Source organism: Cupressus sempervirens, chromosome 11 (assembly GCF_028749045.1).
Source record: "Cupressus sempervirens isolate cs-2001-9-10 chromosome 11, ASM2874904v1, whole genome shotgun sequence".
NCBI classification, from domain to species: Eukaryota; Viridiplantae; Streptophyta; class Pinopsida; order Cupressales; family Cupressaceae; genus Cupressus; species Cupressus sempervirens.
This window is the reverse complement of record NC_143128.1, coordinates 464,653,646-464,679,724: the sequence shown is the minus strand read 5'-3', so window position 1 is coordinate 464,679,724 and position 26,079 is coordinate 464,653,646. Positions and strand designations below refer to the sequence as shown.

Sequence of the window (26,079 nt, the reverse complement as noted above, 5' to 3'; positions counted from 1 at the left end):
TATCCGAGTAGCCTTCCAAATTGGAACTAAAATCTCCCATATTCGTATTCTCCTCCCCCTCCAAATTTTTCTCCTCCTTATTTTCCAAGTTATCAGACTCAGTAATCTCTTCCACATTGTGCTGAGGGGTTTGCTGAGTTTCTTGTTTTAGACCCCTCCTTTTACCCTTGACAGCATCATCACCCTTACTCTTCCTAGAGTAAGTTTCGCTAACAGAGCCTTTTTTTATCATGAGGAGAAGACACAATGGCATTGTTTTTACAGTAACCCTCAATAAGTAAAATTAACCCTTCATGCAAAATAGGGCGCGACTCTTTTTTCCTATGAGCTTGCAAGCTTTGGAGTAAAGAAAATCTCAAATAAAAAGGAAACGAGAGCCTATCTTTGTGCCTAAAGTGATTGAGGAACACAAAGTGAAATTTATGAACACGTTTAGCTCTACCCTCTAAGATAAAATACTCACGAATACACGAGAGCACATCCTACCAAACGACCTTTATCTAACCCAGTTCATAAAAATCACCATTCTTCTCCAGGTTTTTCTCCTCTACTTTTGTTTCAAGAAATTTCTTGAACGCAGCATTTGAAATACTCGTTTCTTTGCTGAACTTAATGCCTTCCTTTGGCAAACTCGTCACCTCAGCTATGAATTCCTCAGTCAAATGCACAGTCACACCATGCAGAGAAACCCTGTCTTCAATCCAATTTTGAAGAATGCTGCAGTAACATGAGGTTTAAACCCATGAAGATGCTCCAAATAATTGGTTACATTACCCTTTTGCAAAATCTTCCATACAGAAGCTTTTGCCTTCCAAGCCTTGCAATTTTGTGGCTCCTATTTTCGTGGCTCTCCACCCATTTCCAAAGATTTCAAATTGCTGCAATAAACCAGAATCAAATGGAGACGAAGAACAAAAGAGTTAATCAAATACCATGCATTCATTGATACAACTAAGGCACACCTTAAAACTGATACGTGCGATCCAATCTGCCACCGCATTACCCTTGCGGAATGTGGGGGATATAATCACTTTTTCAAATTTATTCATTAAAGTTTTAATTTCCATAACACTTGCCTCAATCAAACAAGTAATAGAATTTTTATCATTAAGCATATTAACAATGTTTAAAAAATCTCCTTCCATCCAAAATTTTGGAAAACCAGTTTCAACTGCTAGTCTCATAGTATAAAGAGCAGCAGTTGCCTCTGCTTTGTGAGTGTTAGAGTTACCAATGGGTATTGCAATGGCATCAATTATATTACCTGTATGATCTCTCAAAACACCTCCACAACCTGCTCTACCCGGATTTCCCTTAGCAGCACCATCGAAGTTCCCTTTAAGCCATCCAATAGGAGGAGCCTTCCATCTAATCATCGATCTTGGGTCATCTTTTTTAAAATTAGAACTTTTAGGTAGCATCAAAGAGTCAATTTGAAAATCTTGATCACATCTTCTCTAAGACTTAAAATTTTCCTTTATTGCTCTAACAATATTTTGTCCAAGCACCCATCCTGGCATTTCTTTATTTCTAAAAATTATGTTATTTCTTTCTTTCCAAATACCCCACCAGAGATGGGGAAGGGTAATTTTCCATAGAAAATCTACAAAAGAGTCTTTAGAAGGACATCTCCAACTTTTAAAACAAAGTTTAACATTATTTTGATGAACCCAAGTTATGTTCCAGTAAATGAGAATAGTGGTCCAAACTTGTTGACTATAAGAACAATTCAAAACCAAATGATCTCTGTCTTCAAAACCTCCTTTACATAAAGTACATCTATTTACTACATTAATGCCTCTTTTTTGCAAATTATCCAGAGTAAGAATTTTGTTTTGAAGCAAAATCCAATAAAAGATATTTATTTTTGGTATGAGACCCTTTATCCAAGCTTGAGACCATAAAGGTCGATTACCTTTCTCCTTAGATTTGAATACAGAAGAAACTTTGAACTGACCACTAGGATCAGCATTCCATATCATCTTATCCTCCTAATGGGGATACAAAGAAAAGGCATTCAACATTATCTGAATATTATAAAAAACCTCGATCAACATGAAGCAGGTTAACCCAAGAGTTGTTATGCTAGTAATGTCCCACAAAAGTCCCATACACTTGCTTACATCTGTCAACTTGAGTAGTATCCTCAAAGTCCTCAATCAGAGGATGATCCATTAACCAAGAATCTTCCCAAAATCTAACCTTTTGCCCATTTCCAATTTTCCATGAACAACCTTTGGCTAAAGTTTTCTTAGTTCCCTAAACAGCTCTCCAAATAGCAGATGGAGAAAGAACATCAGGAGATGATAGGAAATCAGATAAAGAGTTGGCATTAAAAAGATACTTATGTTTCCATATAGTACTCCATTCCTTATCGTCATGATAAGTTCTCCAACCTTGTTTTGCCAAAACAGTTTTATTCATACTTCTTATAGACCTGATTCCCAATCCACCATCCCTAATAGGCTTACAAATTTGATCCCATGCAATCAGTCATTCTCTTCTTTTCGTCAGTTCCAATCCATAAAATTTTTTTTTGAATTTTATCAATTGTATCTGCAAATTTCACTGGTATTCTAAAAAGACTCAAAGCATAAGTAGGAATACTTTGGAGACAAGCTTTAAGTAGAGTAATTTTACTAGCTTGACTCAAAAGATTACCCTTCCAGCCTGCCAACTTCTTATTAAATTTATTTATGAGATCTTTCCAAAAAGAATCAGGAGCTTTTGGACCCTAAGGAAGACCCAAATAAATACAGGGAAAAGATCTTATTGAGCACCCAAGAATTTTAGCAATTTTGTTCTGTCTTGGGATAGGGGTGTTAATAAAAAACAAAGCACTCTTGTTCCAATTTACCAACTGACCCGAGGCAGAGAAGTACAAATTAAGGGCTTGCTTGAGGTTTCTAGCTTCCTTAACTTCAGATTTACTCATGAAAAAAGTATCATCAACAAATTGACCATGAGAACAAGTAAGAGGTTGAGAAGAAGGCTGCAGACCTTCAATAACCCCTTGTTGAACCAATTTCCCAATATATCTCCCCAAACAATCAGCCATGATAACAAAAAGAATAGGGGATAAAAGATCTCCTTGTCTCAAACCTCCGGAGGGACTTAAAAAATTAGAAGAACAACCATTGACCAGGACAGCAACATAAGTAGTCGAGATCAACTGATAAATAGCTCCAACAATCTTATGACCAAACACAAAGGCCTGTAAAATCTTAACAAGAAAAGTCCATTCAACTCTATCATAGGCTTTAGCAATATCAACTTTCATAATAAACCCCTGATTATTAGAACATGATAAAGAGTGAATATTCTCGTGAGCAGCAATGACAAAATTAAGAATTTGCCTACCTGGGATGAAACCATTTTGTTGAACAGCAATGAGAGAAGGAAGCACCAGCAGCAGCCTAGAAGTTAGGACTTTTGAAATAATCTTGTAAAAGGAATTACAGAGACTAATCGGTCTAAACTAGTTTGGAGAATCAGCCCCAGTCTTTTTGGGAATTAGACATAGGAATGTAGAGTTAATTTCCTTAAGCATTCTTTTGGCCCCAAAAAATTCCTTGAAAGCATCACAAACATCTTTTCCAACCAGCTTCCATGTCTTCTGGAAAAAGAACATTGGAAAACCATCTAGTCCTGGTGATTGTCTCCTCTTAAGGAGCAGACAGCTTTTAAGATTTCTTCTTCCTTAGGAATGGAGCCTAACAATTTATTTTGTTCCTCGTTAATTAAAGGAGGGATCACCTTTAAAAGTTCAGCCTGGTGAGCAGGATCAATGTTGGCATCAGCTAACATTAAAGAAGAAAAAAAAGAGACCATCTCTTCCATAATATCCTTTTCCTTAGTAATCTTCAAATCTCCCTTTTGCAGATATGAGATACGAGTTTTGGCTCTATGCTTCAGAGTAGAAAGATGGAAAACCCTAGTATTCTTGTCTCCTTCATTTAGCCAGATCGATCTAATCTTTGCCCTCAATGGATCTCTTCTTTAGTAATAATATCATGATATTGAACCAACTTTTCATTCTCTTCTCTAACAAGGTCAGGAGCATACCCATCCTTCTATATGTTGTCCTGGATAGTTTGGATATCATCCTTGATACTTGCTTTGCTCTCAAAGATATTACCAAAACATCTTTTATTCCATATTTTAACCTCCTTTTTAACATTTTTTAACTTTGAGGCTACTCTATAAAAAGTAGTACCTTCAACATCTATATTCCACCATTCAGCCAATTTACTTTCAAACTGTGGATGCTGCATCCACATTTTTTCAAATCTAAAAGGAAATTTTTTCTCGAGATTAATCTTATCGACAGAAAAAATCAAAGGGAAATGATCTAACCCAATTTTTTGAGATACTTCCAGTTTGCAAACAAACTCTTTAGACCAATCAGGCGAAATAAGAGCTCTATCCAGACGAGCCTAAATGCAGTCCTTACCTATCCTCTTATTACTCCAGGTAAACTGAATTCCATGAAGATCCATATCCATTAAACCCTCCTTATTGATGAAATCCATGAGATCCAGTCTTCCTTCCAGCTGACTCACATTTCCTCCCTTTTTTTCATGGTCATAAAGAGGAACGTTAAAGTCTCCCATAATAATCCATCGCCCAAAGTAATCTTTACTCTTTATATGAGAGTGTCCCAAACCTTTTTCCTAAGGTTCTTAATATTTGGAGCATACGTATTGACAATATACCAATCCTTATTCTGATCAATACTAGTGATTTTAACCACCATGAAATGTTTACTAGCATTCAATACAGTTCCTGAGGACTAAGTTTTCTTCCCTAACATCAAGGTTCCCCCTGAAGCTCCTTCTGAACTACTAGCTTTTAAACAATGATCTTTCAAAGATTTAATTTGTTCAGCTTTCTCCTTTTCCATCTTTGTTTCTTGCAATAGTAGAAAATTTGGTTTATGCTCTCTAACAAAATTCCTAACAACATCAAGTTTATGGGTACTATTCAAACCTCTAATATTCCAAGTGATAATTTTCATATCTATTTTTTAGGAGTAAAATCCAAAATAGTTGTCTGTCTGCCATCAGCAATATTCTGCATACTTTCCATTTCTCTAGTTCTCCTAGAAGATTTCCTTCCAGGTTTGTCCGGAGTACCAACATTTGATTTCACCTTGCTTGCTGGTCCAATTTACTACTTCTAGTCTCCACTCCTTTGGAAGTTGTATTGCTCTTCTTTTCAACCTTTTTCCTCTGACTCGGTTTATGTTTTGGATCCTTCCCTTCCTCCTTTATCTCCTCAAGCTCAAGATCATTCCTAAAGGGAACAATTTCATTACACACAGGCGTCTCAAGAGAAATTGGTGCAATTTTCTGATTTTCAGTCAACTAAAGATTTTGAGAATCTCCCGGCTCCATCAATTTACTAGAGTCAGACTGAATTTCCCCCTCCTCTAATTCACCCATCTCAACTAGATCTTCCCAATTTTCATCAATCTTCTGATAAATTACTAATTGTTTCATCAAATCCACCGTATCTTCTATATTATGCTCGGGTAACACAGATTTCAGCATAGACCCATCCCCCTTATTTTCAATGTTCAAATTTTCTTTCACAGCCAAATTTGACATTTTGCCAGCATCTTGAGATTCCAAATTCAATTTATCCTGCATATCTTTCATATGAGTGATTTTAGGTTTCCAAACTTTCTTCTGAACTTTTACCTCTTTCTTTTTCACTTCCTTTTTAGTCTTTGGATTATTCTTACCTTTATTAGGACAGTTTTTCACCCAATGACCCTGTTTTTTACAGGCAAAGTAGGTATTTGGAAGATCTTCATATACAAATTCTTGTATTCTTTTCCCTAATTTGGAAATTAGTTCCACTTTTTCTAGAAGGTGATTCAAATTTGCCACTTTCACATATAGTCTGGCACTCTGGAGTTTAGATCTGGATGTCATTGCATGATCCATAGCAACCAGTTCCCCAAATGAACTAGCAATTCCTTTAAAAATATCTTCATGCCAAAATTCTAAAGGAAGGCCAGGGAGTCTTGCCCAAATTAGTGTGGTTAAGAAGAAAGCATCTTTTAAATCCATATTTGGCTCCCATTTTTTGATAGTGAGAGTACTCTTGCCAAACGACCATGGGCCTCCACAGAGAACCATGTTCATATCTTCTTTACAATAGAAAATAAATGAGAAGAAGCCATTCAACATAGGGGCTATATCAACATCACCACGGATAACCCATTTCCGTTTAATCATTTTTTTCAAAGTATCTATATCTAGTCTAGCCCCCAAAAATTTTCCCACAAGAGTAAACTCCATGGAAGACACAGAAAAATCAACAATAGGGTCCAAAATAAAGATTTGGAACTCACCTTTCTCCCAACAAGATTTAGAAGTCACCGGCGGGAAGGATGATTTGCCACTAGGTTTTCTACCAAACAAGGAAGACCATGTCCTTTGATCAGTAAACCCTACCTTTGACCCTTCTGAATTCCTCTCATTGTTGACCTCCACATTCTCCAACGAATTCTTTTCATTCTCAAATAATTGCCCAGGCACGTGAAACGTAAAAGAAGAATCCAATGAAAGGTCCCGGACCCCACAACTAGTGGTACCCACAAGCATAATTTTTTCAAAATAATCCACATTATCCACGATTCTACCTTCTGTCCCATAAGCTTTTGCCAAATTCTCCTCTATTCGTCTTGTTGTTCCTCTAGGATCAGTACCTTGTCATGTCCCCTTTCTAGTGACAACTTTTACTGGGGATTTGCCTATCATTGACTCTCGTAGGCAAATGATTTTGGAAAGAGAGTCATTCTGTTGACAGATGATTACATTCTTGCTCTCAGAAAGTTATTATCCAGTAAGTGGGGCCTACTTGTTTTAATGCCGAATTGAGATTGTACTTAACTTTATAAAGTTATTTATAAAGTTAATTAATAATAAAATACATTATAATAAGTTATTATAATAAGTTGTTCTGGAAGCTTCCAGCGACTTCTCAAAAAGTAAATAAATAGAGGGCAGGGGGCACCCATTTGAACAAGCAGTTTTGAGGATTCGATTTCTATTCCAATTGGGGCAATTTGTAGTCATTGGTCTGCAAATTTCCATTAGGTCTTTGGGAACGAAAACTCCCTTTGATCTGCATAATTGAGGAGGTGAAATATCTTCCGAAGGGTTGCACATTGGAGGTAGTCTTCAGCCATTTCATGTTGAGATTATTTGCATATTCGGATTATTTGAAGGGTGACGACTTCTTGGAGTCCTTAGAACTGGAGAATTTGAAAGGAAGTTGGGAAGATATTAACTCCTCATATCCGTTCCGACTTCATGTGATATCACCCTTGATTCCAGACGAATCAACTCTTCTTGGGAAAAGGTTACTGTTTGCAAACTGATAAAAAAAAAAAACAGGTCTTATAGCAGGAATTTGCGTCTCTAGACCATTGTTATGAAGCAATCCTGAATACCGATCGCATTAAGGATCGAAACGCATTTTCCCTGAAAACAGGTCGTAGGTATTAAGAAAGGATCAGAGGTTGGGAGACGGCTTTGTCATTTATTTTTTCTACAGAAATTCATGCATGCCAAAATCGCCAATATAGGGGGTGGAAAGTATACTATAATCGTTCATATCAGCGCCTAAAAATACCAACGATTCTAAAAAAATTGGCGGATTCACAGTTCGGGCACCAATCAGAAATCGTGATTTATATTTTCCCAAACTCGGCAGTCGCGGTAATGGGTCGAGTTTAAAAAAAATGCATCCCTGAACCCATCGCAATACAGCAGTAACAACCGTCACGATAACTGGAGCAAATTCTGAAATAACCCGTGCATAGTTCTGGATTCAATCCAATCGCAATAGCAGAGCGATGATAGACACAAATTCGAAATTCGTTGGCAAGGTTACCGTCAGAACGAGTGCCAGCTCTTGGAAGCAAATGTAATCTCAGGTTCTTGTTATTGTTCTTATTGTCCAGAATTGAATATTAGCAAACACTGTTATTTCTTGTTCTCAGTCATTAATATTATTTGCTATTCCTAATGCCAAAAAATTCTTCTTAATATGGTTAAAGTTATGGTTATTTAATTAGTTACTTATTCAATGAATTTTTAAGATATTACATCTTCACCCGATTGTCAGTTACACACCAAGCATTTGACAAATTTTCTCAATACAACATTATTTTTAGTGACCTTTAGATGTAAGGGTCATCACAGTGGTATCAGAGCAGTATTCCTGCCATCCTGTTGGGTAGAATATTTTATGCAACCATATTCCAGATATTATATTCGCAAGAGAACAATATTTAAGGGCAGAGATATGGGTGAGAGACAGTCACAGAGTCCCCCTAGATTTCCCAGAGTTGATGACGATGAAACCAAAGAGTTTTACAGAATCATGACTACCGGACAGCAAGAAATAGCTCAGTCACTACAAGCTTTGACTACCATAATGGAGAGAGTTGTTCAGCCTAGGATTCAGGAACAAGGTAGAGGTACACCTGATCATGATAATAAAAGTGTGACAGGCTCACAGGGTGCTCCTAGGCGCAGATCATGGACAGCAAATAGGCCTACTCATCCCACTTTACTAAGGGAGGAGGCTTAGGAGATAGGAGAAGACGAATTGTCGAATGATTTCCAGGATGATCTCAGAGCTGCCACTGCTGAATGGCAAGCATTACCCCCGCATGTGCGTGAACTATTGAACTTTGATCGCTATCTGAACCAAAGGAGAGAGCATATGAGGAGCAGCCGTCAGAATAGGAGGTCTAGAGGAGGTCATGATAGTGAGTTGCAGCGAGCTGTTAGCAAACTTACTTTACCATCTTTCGATGGTAGTGGTCAGATGACAGCACAAGCTTGGGTTCATAAGTTGGATACATTCCTGGCATTGAGGCCTATGTCAGAGATAGATGCCATCAGATATTCCACTTTGCATTTGGAGGGAGCAGCTCATGATTGGTGGTCACACGGGATGGTTATGTTGCAGCACAACTAGGTGACATCTTACCAGGACTTTGTGGATAGATTGGTTGAACGTTTTGATAAAAAGGATCCGGAGATTTATTTTCGCGACCTCGCTCAGTTAAGACAATTAGGCAATTTGGAGGTTTATATTAGTGAATTTCAGAGGTTGTCAGTTATGGTACTGGATGTGTCTGAGAGACGGTTGGTTATCCTATTCACAGAAGGATTGTCCGAACCCCTTAAGGGGTGGATTAAGGCATTTGATCCACCAACACTTCAGGAGGCCATGAGGAAAGCGCGGAGTATGGAGCTAACAGCATCATCTAGTAGGTTCACTTCCAAGAGTACTACTTCTTTCAGAGACAATAAGAAGTTTGATAAGAATAAAAGGAAGAGTATTGAAACCAAAGGAAAATCACCCTTGGATGCAGAAGCATTAAACGATTTGCGCAGAAAGAAACTATGCTTCTATTGCAAAGGCCCATATGACAAGGACCATGATTGTCCTCTGAGACCTAAAGGAAAGGCCAACAGAGTTATGTGGGCATATTACGAAGGGTCAGATTCCGACAGTGCAGCAAATGAGGATGATCACAATAGTTCAGAACCTGAAGGAGAAACAGGAAATTCAGAACAAAAGGAAGAAATTGAGTTACATTTACAGCAGGGGCGTTTGTCTAGTATTCAGCAGGAGGGATCTTTTAGGTTACGTGGTGTTTTAGCAGGACAGAAGGTGATCACATTGGTTGATACAGGTGCCACACACAACTTCATTGATGCACGATTGGTTGAGCGCCGTGGAATCAAGACAGAGGAGTTTGAGGGTCTCCGAGTACAGGTTGCCGATGGATACACTCTTAAGTGCAATAGAATGGTCAGAGACATGCCTTTACGTCTGAATAATTATGAGTTTAAAGCAGATTACCATGTGGTCAATATGGGCGACTTGGATATCGTTTTGGGTATGGCATGGTTACGTTTATTGGGCGAAGTCACTTTCCGTCTCAAGGACATGGAGATCAAGTTTGAGGTAGATGGGAAGCAGCATGTGTTGAGAGCTATCAGGAATAGTGATATCCGAACTATCTCTCAGAAGATTGGAAAGATTGGTGAGGCATAACAATATGGAATGGGCAGCCATGTGTACTCATGCCTACAGAGGAGGAACAACAAAAGACGGAATATCATCCAAACATCCAGATATTAAGGAAAAAGTATAGTAAGGTATTCAACGATATTCCACCTGGTACACCACCTGATAGAGAATTTGAGCACATCATCGAATTAGAAGAAGGTGCTAAACCAGTTATGATCACTCCATACAGGCATCCAAAGAGGGTCAAAGATGAAATAGAAAAAACCATCATGGAGCTTCTTGCAATGGGACACATTAGACCTAGTAAGTCTCCTTTTGCTTCTTCAATAGTTCTGGTAAAAAAGAAAGATGGTTCTCTTCGGATGTGCATTGATTACAGAATGCTGAATAAGAAGACTATTAAGAATAGATATCCTATTCCACGAATTGATGAGTTGATAGATGAACTACATGGGGCATGCTACTTTAGTAAAATAGACCTGAGATCCGGTTACCACCAGATTAGAGTCAGAGAACAGGACATAGAGAAGACTGCCTTCAGATGTCATTGTGGACATTTTGAGTTTGTAGTGATGCCATTTGGGTTGACCAATGCACCAGCTACTTTCCAGTCTACCATGAATAAGGTCTTCCATCATCAGCTGAGGAAATTTGTGTTGGTTTTCTTTGATGATATCTTGGTATACAGTCGGACATGGCGTGAGCACATGGAGCATTTAGAAACAGTATTGAAGACCTTGCAGGCAGAGTCTTTGTATGCCAAAGAGTCCAAATGTGATTTGGGTATGACTGAGTTGTTATACTTAGGTCATATTATCAGCAGAGAAGGAGTACGGATGGATCCTGATAAGATTCGTGCTATTGTGGAGTGGCCTATTCCTGAGAACTTGACCCAACTGAGAGGATTCCTTAGTTTATGTGGCTTCTATCGCAGATTTGTTTGCGGATATTCGCGACATGCGGCTCCTATGACAGATTCTCTTAAAAAGGGAGCTTTTTTTTGGACAGCAAAGGCACAAGCTTGTTTTGACAGATTTAAGGAGATCATGACTTCATGCCCGGTACTAGCATTGCCTGATTTCTCGAAGCCATTTGAACTTCAGTGTGATGCCTCAGGAGATGGTATTGGGGCTGTTTTGATGCAGGACAAACACCCTATTGCATATGAGAGCAGGAAACTCCATGGGCCAGAGAGAACATTCAGCATTTACGACAAGGAGATGTTAGCTATCATGCATGCATTAGCTAAGTTCAGATAGTATTTAGTAGGTGGTAAGTTTTGTATAAAAACTGACCACAACAGTTTGAGACATTTCCTTGGGCAGAGAGATCTCAATGATAGACAGCAGAAATGGGTGAGTAAGCTACAAGCATACGACTTTGATATATCATATGTTAAGGGCACTCAGAATGTGGTAGCAGACGCCTTGTCACGCAGGCCGCATCTTAGTACGATGATTGAGATCTCTGAGGATTGGAAGCATTTGATTGTTGCAGAGTATGCTAGAGACTCTTGGGCATCTGGGATAGTTGATGGAACAATTGTTGATACCAGGTATTCACTTGTGGATGACTTGATCATTCACAAGAGCAGGATCTTTTTAGTCCCAGGATCGAAGGTGAAACGGTCTATTATGCGGACTCTTCATGATTCACCCATAGCTGGTCACCCCAGGTACTTTAAAACATATAGACAGGTGCGGGAACGGTTTACATGGAAAGGACTCAAGAAGGATGTATTGCAGTATGTTCGTCAGTGTCCGATTTGCCAACAGAATAAGCAAGAGCACACCTACCCAGCAGGACTCCTACAGCCACTTCCCATCCCAAATCAAAAGTGGGAATGCATATCCATGGATTTCGTTATAGGGTTGCCCAAGGCTCAGGGACACGATTGCATTTATGTGGTGGTGGACAGACTAACGAAATATGCTCACTTCTTTCCCATCACCACTACCTATACAACAGTACAAGTAGCTGAAGTTTTCTTCAGAGAGGTTTTCAGGTTACATGGGATACCCCGTAGTATTGTCAGTGACAGGGATGGTAGATTCTTGAGTCATTTTTGGAAGGAGGTGTTTTGATTATGTGGCACTAAGCTCACACCTAGTACTAGTTATCACCCGCAGACTGATGGACAGACGGAGATGGTAAACAAGTGGGTGGAAGGCTACTTGAGGAACTATGTGGCTGATCAGCAGAAGGCATGGGTAAGATGGATTTATTTGTGTGAATATTGTTACAATACCACTTTTCACATGTCAATTCAGATGACACCTTTCCGAGCATTATATGGGTATGATGCACCGAGCTTTATTGATTTGCTGATGGGGGATGTCCGGGTTCCACGTGCTGAGGATTTGATTCAAGAGAGTAAAGACATTATTAGCACTCTTCGGGATAACATTGCTCGGGCACAAAATCAATACAAGCAGTATGCAGATCAGAAGAGAACTGAGAGAAGCTTTGAGGTTGGTGACATGGTTTACCTCATGCTTCAGCCCTTTCGGCAATCTACTCTTAAAAGAAGTGGGTCAGAAAAGCTTAAGCCTAGATATTATGGGCCTTTCAGGATCACCAGACGAATAGGGGAATTGGCTTATGAGCTTGAGCTTCCAACAAATAGTAAAGTGTATAATGTGTTCCATGTGTCGCGCCTCAAAAAGGCGCTGGGACAGAATGTGGTACCTTCCACAGTATTACCTCCTTTGGATGATGAAGGGAAATTGATCTTAGTGTCGGAATTCATTTTGGAAAGTAGGGAAAAACAGCTCCGCAGAAGGGTAATCAGAGAGTATTTGGTTAAATGGAAAGATCTACCAGTTGAAGATGCCACTTGGGAAAATGAAACAGTTTTGCAGCATCCAGCTTTGAGATTGCTTGAGGACAAGCAATTTCAGGAAGGGCAGACTGTCATGTCCCCTTTCTAGTGACATAACTTTTACCGGGGATTTGCCTATCATTGACTCTCGTAGGCAAATGATTTTGGAAAGAGAGTCATTCTGTTGACAGATGATTACATTCTTGCTCTCAGAAAGTTATTATCCAGTAAGTGGGGCCTACTTGTTTTAATGTCGAACTGAGATTGTACTTAACTTTATAAAGATATTTATAAAGTTAATTAATAATAAAATACATTATAATAAGTTGTTCTGGAAGCTTCCAGCGACTTCTCAAAAAGTAAATAAATAGAGGGCAGGGGGCACCCATTTGAACAAGCGGTTTTGAGGATTGGATTTCTATTCCAATTGAGGCAATTTGTAGTCATTGGTCTGCAAATTTCCATTAGGTCTTTGGGAACGAAAACTCCCTTGGATCTGCATAACTGAGGAAGTGAAATATCTTCCGAAGGGTTGCACATTGGAGGTGGTCTTCAGCCATTTCATGTTGAGATTATTTGCATATTCGGATTATTTGAAGGGTGACGACTTCTTGGAGTCCTGAGAACTGGAGAATTTGAAAGGAAGTTGGGAAGATATTAACTCCTCATATCCGTTCCGACTTCATGTGATATCACCCTTGATTCCAGATGAATCAACTCTTCCTGGGAAAAGGTTACTGTTTGCAAACTGATAAAAAAAAAAAGGTCTTATAGCAGGAATTTGCGTCTCTAGACCATTGTTATGAAGCACTCCTGAATACCGATCGCATTAAGGATCGAAACGCATTTTCCCTGAAAATAGGTCGTAGGTATTAAGAAAGGATCAGAGGTCGGGAGACGGCTTTGTCATTTTTTTTTCTACAGAAATTCATGCATGCCGAAATCGCCAATACAGGGGGTGGAAAGTATAGTATAATCGTTCATATCAGCGCCTAAAAATACCAGCAATTCTAAAAAAACTGGCGGATTCACAATTCGGGCACCAATTAGAAATCGTGATTTATATTTTCCCAAACTCGGCAGTCGCGGTAATGGGTCGAGTTTTAAAAAAATGCATCCCTGAACCCATCGCAAATACAGCAGTAACAACCATCACGATAACTGGAGCAAATTCTGAAATAACCCGTGCATAGTTCTGGATTCAGTCCAATCGCAATAGCAGAGGGACGATAGACACAAATTCGAAATTCGTTGGCAGGGTTACCGTCAGAACGAGTGCCAGCTCTTGGAAGCAAATGTAATCTCAGGTTCTTGTTATTGTTCTTATTGTCCAGAATTGAATATTAGCAAACACTGTTATTTCTTGTTCTCAGTCATTAATATTATTTGCTATTCCTAATGCCAAAAAAATCTTCTTAATATGGTTGAAGTTATGGTTATTTAATTAGTTACTTATTCAGTGAATTGTTAAGATATTACATCTTCACCCGATTGTCAGTTACACACCAAGCATTTGACAAATTTTCTCAATACAACATTATTTTTAGTGACCTTTAGATGTAAGGGTCATCACATACCTCCTGCCAAATTCTCCCCTACCAATTTCCCACCTAGTAGAGAACCAGCCAATTCAAAAACGCTTAGAGCGCCAGCCATTTCACAACAACTATTTGTACATCTTCATCATTGTTATGTATCTTGTTGCAGGTAGTAGCTCTATGTCTTATTTAATATACACTCACTAATATCATTATCAAGAGGAGAACTTAATGAATCCTATAGTTACCTGCCTAAGGCAAGAACTAAAAACTTGGAAAATAGAATTAGATTCTACATTCTGTCAATAAAATACGGAGACGAAAGAGACCCACTAAGAATCTTTACTCTAGGTACAATTTTGTGAATTTTGTTTGTGATTCTAGCCTTAAAAAATTATTAAATTTTCACAGAGCATTAATACACTTAAAGAAAATTGGGCTAAACAAAAATTTGAGATTGAAGACTAAATTATGTCAAAAAAAGCAGTTTTCACCTACACGAAAGTTTAACAGATCATGTGTTGACGATTTCTAATCACTGCTAATGTCGACGAAGTGTCAGATCAGCAACTCTTTGAATTTCTGCTACAGCAAAACCTGACACATCATTTATGCCCAAATCTCCCTGTTTATTTTGCAATAGTGATGGTGATGCTTTGAAATAAGGACATCAGGTTCATTTAATAATATTAAATAGGATTAATATTACCAAGCTTACCGGATTCGCATATCCGATCCTGGATCCGGATTCAGGTCCAATCTGGATCTGGATCAGTGCGAGCTTACCAGAATTGCATACCCAATCCCGGATCCGGATCTGCGCATGGATCCGTGAGGATCCGGGCAGGATCCGTAATCCTACCTGTGGATCTATCATGATCCAGGCCGTGGATCCAAACGGATCCACAGGCAAGATTACGAATGCTGCCCAGATCCTCGAGGATCCACGCCATAGGAGACAAAAAAAGTTGTAAAAAGTGGGCCCAATCAATCTTTTTTTTTTTTTTTTGCCTAAACCCTAAAAATGACCCTCTAAGTCATAATGCAAGTTCACTTACTCTCTATTTTACTCTAAATTTGCTCTCTCATACTTGCTAGTTTAAAGTCAAAGGAGATCGGTTGTAGAGCTCCAAATACCTTGCAAGAAGTGTTTAAGGTATGCATTTCAACCATATTCTTGAGTTCTTTCATAGATTATTGATTTGTTTTTTATTTTCCAAATTTTCAAGGTTTTCTGTAAGTGTCAAGTATGGTTTTCTTCCTTTCTTTCCTTTTTCTAGATTGAAAGAATAGAACAACGAGTAGTCAAGGCTCAGTGGGTGAGGGTGTGGCTGCATCACCAAGCTTCAAAACTAATAAGGGGTCTCCTTTATGGAGACACACAACAAGAGTCACACAATGTCCTGGGGGTGGGGCATACATATGGAAATGTAATTATTGCAATATACAACATATAAGCTCCTATTCTCGAGTGAAACTACATTTTTTGGGCCCTGCGTGTGAAGGAATTAACATGTGTCAAGATAGTGATAAGAAGGGATTACAAGCTGCACAAATAGCAGCGTTAGCAAAGGAGAAAGATGAAGTTGATAGAGCAATTGCAAAAGCAAAACGTGGTGCTTCCAAAAGAACAAATACACCAATACCATCATCCAATGAAACAAGCACAAGAACACATCTTTTTTTGCCTATGCCAACTACAAATGATGAAGATGAGGACCCATCTCCACTCACCCGCAAGAGAGGCCCACTAGATAGGGCATTCCACAATGAAAAGAGAGACATTGCTGATCACAAAATTGGACGTTGTTTAATTGCAAATGGTGTTTCATCTAATTTTGTGAGATCACCTTATTTTAAGGAGATGTTGGAAGCAATAAATGAAGCACCCCGTGGTTACAAACCACCTGGTTATGAGAAGTTGGGCAATACCATATTACATCATGAGAGGAAATCTGTAGAGGCTGAACTTCAACCAATAAGAGATTTTTGGGTTCAATCGAGTGTGTCTATTATTTTGAATGGGTGGAAAGATTGTAGAAACCATCCATTGATCAATGTTATTGTTGAATGCCCTAAGGGGACAATGTTCTTGAAGGCAGTTGATTGTGAAGGGCATGTGAAAAATTCAAAATTTATTTCACGCATTCTCATTGATGCCATAGAGTCAATGGGCCCTGATAATGTTGTCCAAGTGGTCACGGACAATGCAAAAGTTTGCAGGGCTGCAGAGATAATTGTAGAGTCTAGATATGATCATATCTTTTGGACACCATGCACTGTCCACTCTCTCAATTTTTTGATGAAAGCAATTGGCACCAAAATAGATTGGGTGAAAAAGACATGTGAGAAAGCTGAAGAGATTCAAATGTTCGTGACAAATCACCACATGTCACAAGCAATTTTTACTATGTTCCTCAGGGACATGTACCCGGCCTAGAACCTGGCATTTTGGGGACGGGGGTAGGGGTATGGGACGTCCCCCAACCATCCCCAAAACGTGAAAAAATGCAAGGGACGTCTCGGAAACTTGAGGATGGCTAAGGGGAAAAAGGGGGACATCCACCTTTCCATACCGTACTGGGTACTTCTAGTCATCCCCCTTTTTTGTTTGCATAAAATTAAAAAAATTTAACATAAAAAAAATTTTAAAGCCTCCAACTTGGTCGGCCAAGTTGTCCCCACCCCTCCAAATGCCCTAAAAGGCAATAGAGGCAGAATAGGAGCAGCAGGCTGCTTCATTTTTCTATGATTTTTTTTTTATGTTGAACATGAACATGATTATGATACATTGATACTTATGACTTTATGGCAGCTCTCTACCCTTTGGGCCTATAGCTTTGGGCATATTTTGATTTTGACATTTAAATTTATCATGTTTATTATTATGACATTATGATATTGACAATTGTTAATGTTCATTGTTTAGTGTTCACTGATATTGATATGCATTGTGACAATTGGGTACTAAAATCAGATATTATTTCCTAGATGGCATTCAAATGTTGTATTTTATGGTTCTATAATGTTTAAATGACATGTATATTTGCAAATTTCAATATATATTTTAAAATTTCCCTATATATATATATATATATAGCCATCCCCGTTTGCCGTCCCCCCTGTCCCCAAAATCGCCAAAAAAAATTGCCGTCCTAGAAACCCGTCCCCTGCCGTCCCCGTACCAAAAACTTGGGGGAACATAGAATTTTTAGGAGTTTCTTGGACTTGGAATTATTGAAGGTAAATTTGTATATTTAATATATAATTGAATATTATTAGATTCCATAATTTTTTTTGTTGTTTACATTAACATGTTTTAATTTTTAAATGTATTACTAACTTGAGTTTAACATGTTCTTAGGTTGCTGAAACCCGCATTGCCTCTCACACAATCGTCTTGAGACGACTTGTGAAGGTAAAAGAAGCATTAAAACATATGGTCATTAGCCCCCAATGGGGCGTTTGGAAGAATTCCAATACGGCAAGAGTCTTAAATGTGAGAAGAATGATACTAGATGAGGATTGGTGGGTTCTTGTGACTTATGTGTTAGAAGTCACCAATCCAATAATGGCAATGCTTTGCTTTGCAAACAATGATGAGCCATGCCTTGGGGATATTTATGATTCCATGGACACTATGCTGGAAAAAATAAAAAATGGTAACTCTACGCTCTTTTACAACAATTTTTTATTTGAGAGATATCTAGATTCTAAAGTTTAAATTGACATATTCTCTAATTATAAATATTATTCATATCTCATATCTTAGGTCATACAGAGGAGGGAGAATGATCCTGAGGACACTCTTTACAAGAAGGTGAAAACAATTGTTCATCATCAAAGGAACAAGATGACCACACCTTTGAACCTCCTTGCATATGCTCTATCCCTGAGGTATTGTAGTTCTTATCAAATGCTTGTGCTTATTTTATCCAATGTTTGTGCTATTGATATTTGATAGTGTTCAATTGTCTTTTGTTATCCCCAAGTACTATAGTGCAGATGTACTTCGCCTTCCAGGTAGAGTGCCACCATTTAGAGATGCAGAGGTTGCAAATAGGTATAAGAGGGCACTAGCTAAAATATTCCAAGATCCAGAGATTGGGGCAATTGTGAAGAGTGAATTTGTCGCCTTCATCTCAGGAGAGAATTTCCACCCTATTGCCATAGCAGACCAAAACAAGATGGATGCCATCAAATGGTGGTACCTTCATGGGCAAGCCTTCATGTACCTCCAACCTCTTGCCATAAAGGTCCTATCCCAAGTAAGTTTGTTAAATTAAGCTCAAGGTTAACCCTCTCAATTCCTTGAATTTATTATTTTATTTATTTATCTTGATTGTTGTATTGATAATTTTTAATTTCTCTTTAGGTTGCTAGCTCTTCTGCAGCTAAGCGGAATTGGAGTACTTACTCCTTAATCCACTCAGTCAAACGCAACCAGTTGGCTCCAAAAAAAGCAGAAGACCTTGTGTTCATTCACAACAATTTGCGGTTGTTGTCACGAAAGGATCCAATGTACAAGAAGGGGCCCAAAAAGCTTTGGGATGTAGCATCCGAGACTCCTGATTTAGATATGACCATTCGAGATCTTGCTAGATCCACTTTGATTGATGTGGATGATGAGGAGGATTATGAGTTCACAATCTCCTCTACTACTAGTGGTTTGGGTTCCTCTATTGATACAAATGCAGCACTTGCAGCTCATCAATACCCCTCTAATGTAGATTTTCAGGAAAATCCATTTGATGATTAAATCAAAAACTTTAGTCTTGACTCTTGACTCTTTTATTAGTAAATCATGTTACAAACTTTAAGTTTAATGATCTATATTTTGAATGTTACAAACTTTCACTTTCAGTAATTCAATGTGAATGTGTTGATTTTCTTTATAATCGTGAAAATAGATTAATAATAATTATCATTGATCAAGTATACTAGATTCATAGATGCATACTAGAATCATAGATTCATAGTATGAAATGATTTAGTTTTAGAAATATGTATATTTCTCTTATTTTTAGTATATATAATGCATATTATATATATATATATATATATATATATATATATATATATATATATATATATATATATATACACACACACACATGAATCCTCCATGAATCATAATTGGGAAAAAAAAAATTCCCAAATCCACGGATCCGATTCACATGCCCAAATTGGATTCGTGTCACGAATCAGCAACTAAGAATATTACTATTAAATGCTACAGTACTAACATTCGTGTTAACCTCTATGAGCAAGGTAGTGGACAGCTTCAAAATGAAGCCCACCGCAAATTCGGCTCTGCACGAGGGGTTGCTGCTGCTTATCCACGAGCACTTCAAGGCTCAGACTATAAGCATTGCTCCCCCTCAGGTAGAGAATGTGGAGTCTGGTAGTTCTAGTTACTCCTCTGATTTGGAAGATATACAGAGCCTCAGCTCCGAGGAAGGAGGGATCTCTTCTTCGGGGAAATTAGCGACCCACCAAGCTAATAAATCACCCTCCCCCATAACCCCTAGCAAAAAAATCCTTAGGGATAATGGGCAGAAGCCTCCTGAGAAGGATGAGGAGGGAGACAGCGATGATGAGGAGCCGGAGTCTGAGGAGGTGGTTAAGGAGACGCAGGAGGAAATTAAGGATGAAAGTAGAAGGAAGAAATGCAAGAGGGAGAATTTGGAGGAAGTGCGCTCTCAAATTGAGGAGGCGTCAGTGCTGCCCCTATCTCCTGTCCACCTCCAAGCCCAACCTGAGGAGCAGAAAGAGGAGAATGCAGGCAATGCGGAAGGGGAAGTGCAGGTCAATGATAGGAGTAAAGCTTGGAAAAACTTTAATGTTAGGACTTTGAAGATGGGCATCTTCAAGGAGGCCATGAATCCCCAAATCCTCGTGGAAAATCAAGATGAACTGCGGCTGGAAGAACTCATTGACCCGGCGATATTGGCTATTTCGGACAGAGCCAGGGAGACGGGGATGAACCTCTTGAATAATGCTCGTAATAGTATGATTGACAATTTTAGATCAATCAAATGGCTTTTCCACGAGCTGGAGGAGGTTAAAGAACATGTGAGACATATTGAGGCAACAAGGAATGGGATGGATGCTAACAGGAGGACGGATTTGGCTGACAGGCTCAGTCTGGCGGAAAGAAAGATACACAACTTAGAGAACTACAATCACAACATTGCGAATCAGATGTTCTCTTTGTTAAGCTCCATTAACAACAACATCATCTCTCTTACGGGCTGGATCAAAGACAGAGAAATGCAAGATGATGAGGAAGGAAAAGACAAGGAAGAAGCCAGAACGGAGGACGACTCTGCAAAGGACAACACCATTCCTGATTAGGACCAGGGGGACCAAAGGGCACAACAAATGGAAGCGGAGGAGAATCAACTGGCCTTCGAGGCTAGTCAGGTTATGCAAGAGCTGGAGCGAAAGAACGAAGAATAACTCTCGCCTGTTCTTTTGTTTTTCTATGTCTTTTGGCTTTTGTTCTGGCTTTAGGCCGTGGTAATACTTGTCTTTTTTGCTGGTCTTTTCTCAGAACTTTACTTTTTGGCTGGGCTTTATGCTTATTATCAGCCTCTGAACTTATACTTTTTTGGCTGGGCTTTCACGCTTATTATCAACCTTATATGTTTTAACTATTGGGTTTCAGGATCCCTGTAAAACCTGTTTATCTAATCAAAAACATTGACAGTAAAAAAAGTCATAATTTTTATTGATAAATAGATTTATCTCATTGCCTTTTTTCTCACAAGCCAATTAGATTTCAAAAAAAATTGCATTTTCCAACTTTTCAATTACATTTTATTTTATAGAATTTTGATTTATTGGGTTTTGTCAAAAAAAACGTGACAAAACAACATTATGATTTTGTGGAAGAAATCATCAAACCCTTGATGCAGTGTTGAGATCATTAAAAACCCTTGTTTTGTAGAAAAGTTTTTTAAAAATTGATGACAAAAATTACCATGAGTAAAACCCTTTTCAAAACATGATTTTAGGAGAAAATATCACTAAAAAAACCCCTATGAGATTAGAAAAACCAACAACCCTTACTCACAAGAATAGAGAACCCTTGTAGATTTTAGAAAGCTTTGTTCTTCTATGAAAAACATTAAATAAATCTGCAAAAGGTATGATTATTGTTTAACAAAGTTGAAGATTGTAGCTGTTATAAAGATCTTTATCTCTGATTTTTAGAAATATGATCCTTATAACTGTTATGGTCATCTTCAGTTCTTTGTGATAATAATTGAGATAATATTTAATATAGAGACGTGTCATGTGTCATGCATAGAGGCATACATTTGGAAATATGAAGAGACTTGTTTTGAGAAGTTGAAGAGACCTTCGGTTGTGATGTGAAAAGTCTCTCCAACTCTATATATATGTATGTCGCATCAAGCGAAAAGCATTGTACTTGAACCTTTTCTTGATCAATAAAAGTGATATTTTTGGTTGTGTGGCCAAGATTTCCCTTCATGTGGAAGGGTCTTCCTAGGATAATCTTGTGTGTCTCTTGTATCTACTTTTTTTTAATTATTGTTGTTTCTCCTTATTTATAGGGTAAAACTTAACATTGTATCAGAGCCTAGTTGGATAATAGTGATTAAGGGAGCACTGAAGTATATAGCTTGATAAAGATTTTCATACTTGCACTTGTCTTCATCAAGCTTCTTAGATTTCTGTGTGTCTATGGATGGCATTGTTTTTCTTGTCCTGGGTTGGATGTCAAGGAGGTTTATTTACGAGCTTGGAAGGGAAGCTCAAATGATTTTTGAAGTAGTTCGAATCATGACTTGCTTGGATAATTAGACTTTGGAGGAAAATTGAATTTTGGAGAGCAAGTTCTTTTCTAGTGTGATGATAGTGTAGACCCAACTTCTTGAACTCTTCAATTGTGAATGGAGCTAGTCAGAATAATAGGAAAACAATTGGAGCATATGAAGACCAAAATGCAAAGGCAATAGTACAAGAATTTATATGGGCCCAAGGTGTCGGTGCCTGTATTGACAATGTTTTTTTTTTTTGGAGATGTACACCGAGAGTAATTTGGGAATGGTCGACGGGGCGACTCTTGTCACGCTCGCTCATTCATCTTCATGGTTGCTGCATCACCGCACTTCAACTCTAACAACCAGATCTTGGTGAGAGCATTGTTGGGAGAGTAGCAATCGAAGTTTGTGGCCTTTGATGCCTTCATTTTGACTGCTTATGGCAAACCTCTTTTACTAGAACAAGAATATTGCAAATAATAGTCCATATGCAATATGGTTTTTGTATCTCTAGGTTAGGGGAGGAAAGGCATGGTTATCCAACATCAAGCTAGAAGGCACTAAGCTTATTTTTGTTGTTCATGGTCATATGACGTTGCTCTATAGAGGCCAGCTGGCTGCACAAAAGCCCAACTAGGGAGGCTCTTAAAAGCAAGCTCTTATTGCGACATGTTTTGATTTGTGGCAACATAACCTACAAATTATGTCAAGTCTTTTGTAGGGTAGTTAGTAGAATGACCATTATGGGAAGGTTTTAAAATAATATTGTAATATTTATTATAATGGTCATGTAAGTAACTTACTTTTAAGTCAATCAATTCAGTTTGAGTAACTTTTTTTTAAGTTGTTTAATTAGTTTGATGACTTTTTATTCTATCCTTACTGCTTTATTTCTCAATCATTTTTTTGTTGGAGAGATATCTTTATGTAATTGCTTATTTAAGCAATATTTCTCTCCTTTGTTTAACATTGAACATTAATCGATTATCACTTCAAGGAATATATAAGCAAAGCAATTATATAACACTATTTAAGTATTGCAATTGGGCGTGGTTGTCTCCTAATACTATTGACACAAAAAAACAAAGGTAATACACTACAACATTAAGTACCATGATATATACACAGCACAAATGCATTTGTTCAAAATACAGACTATTGAAATAACAGGTGATTTGTCTAGAAGATGAGCAACTATTCTCAGACTTGGTTCTACGTTGAGTGGCCTATTTTCTATCATTAATTGAGTTTATAGGTAAATATTTTTGCATTCTTCTTGTGATGCATTTATCTGGAAACTTGGTAAAATTGATATTATGTTTTTTATTGATCGTCCATTGGCATTGAAATGTATATTGGCAGAGCAACATTTCAATTTTGGAATTGAAATTGAGGACTTGCAATGGAGTACTAATATTGTTCTTTTCTATCTTAAGTGCATATGAAGTAACCATGAGCTTTCTTGTGGTTATCGTTACAGTTGGTGTTGTGGGTATAGCTACTGCAATTGATAGAGCCAAACACCCTATTGCTTCAAGATAGCTATGAAATCTTAAAAATTTAAGCATAGAAAGAATCACTTGATGAAGAAGATTGATCAGTTCAACTTAAGGAAGAAATGTACAAATACGACAGCGAATAGCAACACCAGGAGTAGGGTAAGGAAATGAATCCCCAAACATCGTATGAAGCTTACCTCAATATTCTTCTTTCAACGATGCCAGCTAGGCAAAAAGGAGCAGAGTTTGCGGGAAAAATATTACGAAACACTATAAAAGACAATTTTTTTGAATGAGATGAACCAAAGCCAAGCTCCCTGCGGCTGCTGCTTTAATATTTTCACAGTCTAAAAAGTGGATTTGAAATCCAATTTGATTCAATGAAGATAAAAATTGTTTTCAGGCAAGCCCAAAAATCAACGCTCTTTTCTAGCACAAAATTAAAAGCCTCACCAGAAAGCATCAATCCAAAGGAAAGAAATGTGCCGGTAAACTGAATAGCGGTCAAGCCGTCAACAATGTTCGCCCTGAAATACCCTTCCGGCGCGGCGAAAAGTAACCGCAAGGAATGGAGGTTCATTTTAATTTATTTAGGATTATTATTATGGATTTTATTAAGAAGATTTAAATTCATTACTATTTAGATATTTACAACAAAGACTTTCTCATGGCATCACGTCTTTTTATTATTAGTTCGGGCATGAATACTATTGCATGCAGGTTGTTTTAATTTTTCCAATCAGACCAATCAAATCATAATATTTTACCAATTCTATAATGTAGTGAAATGTTTTTTTTTTTAAACTATTTTTAAAATGGAAAAAATGTTGTTTATTTCATGTCTTATTGGCTCTGCTAATTTTAGACAAGAGATAAATTATTTTTCTCAAAAGATAAATAGGATGAAAATAAACAGCAAATTGATATAATTATGAACCAAGGATAATTATTAACTGACATGCATATCTATGACGTGTATATTGTTGGATACCTGGATCAGGTAAAATTTTCCACCTGTATTGCATCGGTGCAAGTGATAACCGATCAGTCAATCCTTTTAGTCGGTGGCATATTATATATATTAGACTTGGGGCATCAACATTTCACTATGCGGTTGGCGGTTGGACTGTGTCTCATCAACAATTTGCTAGACCCAATTTCAACTTCAAGAAGGATGTCACTGAGGTAATATCTTTGTTCTTTGTCGGCATTTTACTTGTAGGGGTTGTAATTTGTACAAAGGAGGAAGGGAAAATGATGAGTTTGCAGCTGGTAACGAGGACTCCCCTTGTGCAACTCAACAGAGTAACAGAGGACTATGGAGCTCAAATTGTGGCCAAGATGGAAATGATGCAGCCTTGCTGCAACATCAAGGATTGGTAGGAGATGCGACTTTTTAAGTTTTTGTTTGGAGGCTCAACAATTTGGATCTCTTGTCTGGATCTAAGTATTTGAACAAAATTGTACAGAAATGCAAAAATTTTCAACAGTTTCACCGAAAGCTTCGCAGATTCAATTTCAACTTGATTGTGTACTAAAATCTTCTCTCTGTTCTTATATGCATGAAGAAAATGTAATAAAACTTGATTATTTTGTGCCTGGTAGGGTTGGCTACGCCACGATTAAGGATGCAGAGGACAAAGGGCTTATGTCCCTAGGCAAGGTATTAGGAGGATTATGCATAATATTTGTGGAGAATTTTTTGTAAAAACTTATTAAATAAACTCTCAATACTTTTATATAAATATTTACCCCTACTAACAAAGAGAAGTAATTATGTAAAACATTCGCACAAATCTCTTTTCAAATATTTGGACAATTTTCTTAGGAAAATCTTTATTTCTTTTAAGGTTCTATTGAATTTGTCGACTGTGGGACTAATTGGTGCCATTCTGTTTTAGAATAAGTTATTTTCCTTTTATGTATCGTCAGTGCATCTTCTATTTAAATTTTCCAAATTCATTACCATAGACTGAAAGCTTAATCTTCTTGTGCAAGCGATTTTTTCATAGAAACATTTACTGCTATTTACAAAAATACAACTAATTATGTGAAAATTACTGCACAGATTTATCTTCAAAAAAAATTGTACAATTTTCTTACAATCTTATAAGATTATGTTATTTGCCTGACTTTGGCGCTGATTGATTCCATTTCTATTTGAAAATAAGCTATGAATATCTATTCCCCTTTAAGGTTAAATGTGTGGTCAGTGCATCTTCCTAGCTTTTCAAGCCTCCCGAGCTTCGATGGAATTGGCCCCTCGATTCCATAGTTAACCATATCCAACTGCTCAGGCTTGCTTAAATTCCCCAATTGGCAGGGAATTGCTCCCTCAAATTTGTTGAAGTATCCCAAAT

General features: G+C 37.8%; 1 protein-coding gene and 1 long non-coding RNA gene across 2 annotated transcripts in view; one reads left to right on the top strand and one right to left on the bottom strand.

Moving 5' to 3' along the window:
- Positions 1-24,259, bottom strand: part of LOC149530391 (uncharacterized) — a 55,603-nt gene extending 31,344 nt beyond the window's left edge. The window contains exon 1 of the long non-coding RNA XR_016359078.1: positions 23,917-24,259. This is a non-coding gene — a long non-coding RNA (uncharacterized LOC149530391). The remainder of the gene's footprint in view (positions 1-23,916) is intronic.
- On the top strand, positions 15,303-19,253 carry LOC149530392 (uncharacterized). Its single transcript, XM_089811148.1, has 3 exons — positions 15,303-15,394; positions 18,392-18,695; positions 18,803-19,253. Exons 1-3 carry the CDS (start codon positions 15,303-15,305, stop codon positions 19,184-19,186), a joined length of 780 nt encoding a protein of 259 aa, XP_089667274.1. The 3' UTR covers positions 19,187-19,253.
- Positions 24,260-26,079: the final 1,820 nt, after the last annotated feature.

What these genes read in the sequence shown, in the direction of transcription:
- LOC149530392 (XM_089811148.1), top strand. Translation starts at nt 15,303, where the DNA reads ATGATCCAGGCCGTGGATCCAAACGGATCCACAGGCAAGATTACGAAT. An exon ending in CGCCATAGGAGACAAAAAAA is followed by an intron (nt 15,395 to 18,391) that starts GTTGTAAAAAGT and finishes GATATTTGATAG; the next exon opens with TGTTCAATTGTCTTTTGTTA. An exon ending in CCATAAAGGTCCTATCCCAA is followed by an intron (nt 18,696 to 18,802) that starts GTAAGTTTGTTA and finishes ATTTCTCTTTAG; the next exon opens with GTTGCTAGCTCTTCTGCAGC.